General features: G+C 31.8%; 1 protein-coding gene across 1 annotated transcript; it reads right to left on the bottom strand.

Annotated features, from left to right (window-relative positions):
* Window positions 1–649: 649 nt before the first annotated feature.
* On the bottom strand, window positions 650–3544 carry LOC126734290 (procathepsin L-like). The gene is made up of 4 exons (XM_050437848.1): window positions 3459–3544; window positions 3296–3376; window positions 1432–1764; window positions 650–1377 (listed from the first exon to the last, which is right to left on the bottom strand). The coding sequence occupies exons 1-4, from the start codon at window positions 3459–3461 to the stop codon at window positions 814–816; spliced, it is 981 nt and encodes a 326-aa protein (XP_050293805.1). The 5' UTR covers window positions 3462–3544; the 3' UTR covers window positions 650–813.
* Window positions 3545–5140: the final 1596 nt, after the last annotated feature.

Below are 5140 nucleotides of genomic sequence, written 5' to 3'. Positions count from 1 at the left end.
AATATTTTACAATTTTTTCAATGTCCATCATTGAAAGTAAAATTTCTATAAAAAAATGACCTCTACGAAAAAAATGCATAAGACCTTTTTTGTGGAGAATTTCATACTGAACAAAAAAGGTAATAGCTCATTTTATCGTAGGATTGATAGTTTCGATGTTATTTGTAAAAAAGTGTTTTTTGTGACCTTTGACCCCCCATAAAAACAAAAGCTCCACTTGGATTCATGGGGACTTTTGAGGGATGATTGGTAATGTCAAAAAGAAGCTCTGGTAAAAAAATTCAGCCAGATGGGATTTTTTCAGCAGAGAAAGTCTAATCGTCCTGGACTATACGAACGACACGGGATACTCAGACGTTCGACGTGACGTCACGACTCTAGGGTTCTGGCTTTCTATATTACGGTGGCTTCGATATCTGGCTGTATAAAATTTTCTCCATTATTTTCGAAATGGCAGAATATCGAAAACAGAGAATGAAAAAACAAAGAAAATATCGAAATAAAAAAATAATAATGAATTTGATAGTTTTAAATAATCGCCGTTTTTTTAATAATCTAATTATATTTTTTCTTTATTGACTAAACCTTAGTGATAAAAAATGCTAAATTTCATGTTTATAACAGGGTTTAAGATATTAAAACAATACTATTGAAAACACTGTTGTATTCAAAACAAATCATCATCACAGTCGATTTAACGTACTATTTATTTTAAGGTACAAATTTAAACAATTATTAAATTAAAATCATTAAATATAAGTGCTACGCACTAGCTTGCGTAGCTATTTTACGTAGTTAATTTTCTACTTATGCTTATAAAACTGGGTAACTGGAATAAGTTGCTATACCACATTGGTTGTCTTTGTTCCTAGACATCCTTATGTATCCATTTTCTCCCCAATCTTGTCCCCATGAATTTTTAACAAGCCAATATTCAACACCATCTTCAGTTGTTCCATAACCTACTGCCAATATCCCATGGTTCAAATAGCCACGACTATTTCCGCAAGCCTGGCTATCAAAAACTCCACTATCATATAGTTGGAAATAAGAAGCATCCACAGCAACTGATATCGGTCCTACTGTAGCAACAGCTGCTTGAAGATCATCTTCACTTCCAGGAGTAATATCAACAAAAGATGCAACTTTGGTGACCATTTTCGATTCGTCAAAACGACATGTGTTGTCATAACCTTCATATGGATAGTCACTCTCACTCATTATTCCATTGTCAATAACATATTGAAAAGCGTAATCCATAATGCCTCCGCTGCATCCATAGTCACCATATGCTCCAGAGCAATCAACTAAATTTTGCTCACTAAAGGAAACTAGTTTATTAGTTTTTAGAAAGTATTGGCCCTCAATAGCACCGGTCTAAAAGTAAATGTATATGTAGCAACAGTTTTTACAAATAATTTTAGTACTTACAGCGCTAAAACTCCAGCATGATCCACAGCTTCCTTGATCTTTCACGCCAGTAACAGCCCCCGCATCAATCCAGTTTACTGATTCGGGAAGATTAACGTTTGATGGAGCAGAAAATGTAGTGCTTTCGGTGTTATTATTTTGATTTTTACCAAAACCCAGTAGTGAAGCGAACTCTTCTGCAGTCAGGTCAGCAAATTTATTAAGACGCATCTTATAAGATACTAAGCCTTGGTCAAATTTTTTATTATGTGCCTCTACTTTTTTTAGGTTATCCAGAAATATTGAATATCTGACTTGTTCTATCTTTGGGTTATAAGTTTTTTGATGAACAGTCTAAAAATATTTATTTAACTATAGAATTAAAATAAAATAGGCGATAAGACCAGTGTAAGTTACTAGCTGGTATAGGTATAATCTTTAAATAGCTCTTAGAAAATATAGTTAATTTTAATTGGATTGGTTTTTGAATACACCAGGTTGCATTATCATAATATAGATTCAATTTATTATTTAAAGGAAATATTTATTCCATAATTTTTTCGCTACTGCAAAAGCCAAATTCTGCAAAAATGATTATAAACTGCTTTATTAATTTTGATATGTAGCATTACACAGTGCATCCGTAAAGTAGCGGATAAATTTAATAAAAATGAAATAGACCGTTTCTGAAAGAAATGCCCGAACCCGTCGATTTTAATATTTTGTTTAGGGTTTTTTTACGTAGAAATTAAATATACAGGGTGACTCAAAAAAGATATACATACAAATTAATGAAATCAGATGTATTCAGAGCAGTTTTATTTTAAAAGCTTAGCAGAGCGCTTTCGGCGTATGAGCCATCATCAGTGCTAACTGAAATGAGTTTGGTGTTATATGCGTAAAAAACATTATAGTTAAAGGTCAACGAATGGAATGTACTCACTTGTCAGTTAAGCCCAGAAGTTTACCATAGTGGGAACACATTTGATATTATTAAAATTATACATAACATTTAGACACACTTAAGACTATACAGAACACTAAACAGGACGAACAGTATTTTAAAAGGGGAGAACGTTTTAAATTACTAAACAATTGAACCACTTTCTTTTGAGTACGCGACATATCACCGAAACCAATCATGCACAATATTTCGATTCTTTCACGTTCAGTTAATTTTCTTATATTTCATACAATAACAGTAGGTAATAAAGTGTAGTTACTAATAAAACGGAGGATGACACTGCTTTCGCCTCTCAAAAAGAATAAACACTACTTGCAAATATAAAAATACGTCAAATAGTTGCACCAAAATACGCTCACTTTTTCACACTGACAACAAAACAACGACAACAATAACAACTAGGTATTTCTTTAATTTTACATTTTATCATTATTTTTCGTTCAAATTTGCTTATGTAATCACTATTCATTTGTACCATATCCTTTGTAAAAAAATGCGTTCTTTCTGATTCTGTATTAAAAAATGGTGGCTTCCGTTTAAAAAACATATTCATGGCGTCATATCTTTTTTTTGAGTCGCCCTGTATATTTAATTTCCACATAGAAAAACCCTAAACCCAATATTAAAATCGACCGGTTCGGGCACTTTTTTAAGAAACGGTCCATTTAATTTTTATTGAATTTATCCGCTACTTTGCGGATGCACTGTATAGCATGTCTACAGACATAAAGACATGTTTAAAAAAAATTGCGGCTATGAATTTTAATTTGAGTTAAATTTTAATTAAAATTGCACGTTTTTTAAATTATCTTATAAATAAACTACCGTTTAATGAAAAAAGGATGGTTGATTTTTTATTTTTTTGATATGTAGTAATTTTTTTATAATTTGAATACTTTCCTTAGCAAAATTCATGCTTACCTTGAAAGTTGTCCATATTTCTTGCTCTCCAACCGCACCTATAGTGACAATAAGCCCAAAAATAGCAAAAACTTTGGTCAACTAAAAATGAAAAATTTTAAAATAAAGTATTTTTCTATAATTCTTTCACTATTTCATTTCTTATTAAATATTATATACTGACCATTTTTTAACTGTGATCCTAACTGGTAACTAATCTAAACTGTTGTAATTTGATTTGCAAATTTTTTTGCTTTATATACGATTTTTCATTCAGTTTCTGAAATATGTATTGCACCATATCGACCAAAAATTTATCTCAGCCGATACAACTAGAGATAGGTCAATAACATATTTTGATTATTATCGATTAATTTTGGAAAGCGGATTTTGACTTTTCTATTGTTCTAATAACAAAAAAACATTTATCAATAATAAATATTAATTTCCGGATTAATCACTTGCAATTTTTCGTGATTGCTAAACTTTCCGTGCGTCCTGCGTGGTAGACTACGCAAACAAAGTTAATATCTTTAATTTGAAGCACACAGTAAAAGAATATGATTTTTTCTTAAATTTTATATTGTAGCGTTTTTTTTAGAGATGTAGGTAAATAAATATTGCTACACAGCGAACGGCAGCTCTATATTAGCAAGCCTTTGGTCGTAGGTTGATAAATACTTACCACATTGCCATAAATCAAAAATAAGTTTCCAATCAATTTAAATTACAATACCTTTTAATTGTTTGGAGCCACTTGAATTGAAAAACATTAACTCACTATTGAATTGTTCTTAAATACTGAAAAAGTATTTTGAATAGAACAACACTTTTGTATCAGGTTTCAATCAGGTTTATTATTTAAAAAAATGCCCAATCAAATATGTACAGAAAATATATGAAATAACTCTTCTGATTCCAAAATGAGAATCAAATTAAAAATGTAGTGATTACCATGTGGTCACTTCGAAAGCTGTAGCTGAATTTTGGACAGGTACATGAGCTAAATCAGGGTATAGCTGTCGGCAATCAGTGATCCAGGACAATATCCAATCAGCACGTAATCCAGTGAGCAGGAAAAGTTACAGTTAAGGAAAAATCGGTTGAGGTTAGGTCAACATTCCACTCTCAACATTCTTGCATAGACAGAAAAAGAAAATCCTGGAAGGACAAAAGCCTTCTTATAATCACCGGTATTATAAATGTATAATAGAGGTTTTAAACGAAAATAGATAAAAAGACTTACCTCAACCCTGAGGGTTATTCATAAAAGAAAGTTTCGAGAACACGTGGCACGTGACTATCGAATTTTACTTTATTATAACTGCATATAAAAGATTTTAAGAAATAATCACTCGGCGGTGTTAATGTTGAAGAGAAAACACCCGAATTTAGAGAAAACACCCGAAAAAGGTCTTCAAAGGTATGCCTTTCATCTGCTCCCAAAGTGAAAATAAAGAAACCGTTTCTGTTAAAAACGTCGTTCAACCGAGTGACATACGACAAAACATGCGTAAATGATGGATAATGGCAGTACAGTCCGTGATCGTGATGAGAACGAACAAGTATCTCACAACGCGTAAACTTGAAATGACCATAAACTTTTAAGGCGCGTTTAGGCGGTTCAATTTGGGTGATCATTTCGGATGAATCATCCAAAGTGAAATAGAAGTGAATCATCTAAACTACTATTCATCGAAAGTGATCATCCAAGATGAAGATGAAATAAAATTGAACCCGCTCTACTTTGTTTCACTTTCGGTGATTCATCGCGGATGAATCATCAAAAGTGAAAAAAAAAATTGTGCATGAACGGAAAAATGTGTATGAACGTGTGTGCAATGTACCATTCAATTTAATAAACAG

This window comes from Anthonomus grandis, chromosome 3 (genome assembly GCF_022605725.1).
Source record: "Anthonomus grandis grandis chromosome 3, icAntGran1.3, whole genome shotgun sequence".
NCBI lineage: Eukaryota > Metazoa > Arthropoda > Insecta > Coleoptera > Curculionidae > Anthonomus > Anthonomus grandis.
The sequence above is the reverse complement of the archived record's forward strand: the minus strand, read 5'-3'. Positions and strand labels throughout refer to the sequence as shown.

What these genes read in the sequence shown, in the direction of transcription:
- LOC126734290 (XM_050437848.1), bottom strand. An exon ending in AAATATGGACAACTTTCAAG is followed by an intron (nt 1,765 to 3,295) that starts GTAAGCATGAAT and finishes AAATATTTTTAG; the next exon opens with ACTGTTCATCAAAAAACTTA. An exon ending in CATGCTGGAGTTTTAGCGCT is followed by an intron (nt 1,378 to 1,431) that starts GTAAGTACTAAA and finishes ATTTACTTTTAG; the next exon opens with ACCGGTGCTATTGAGGGCCA.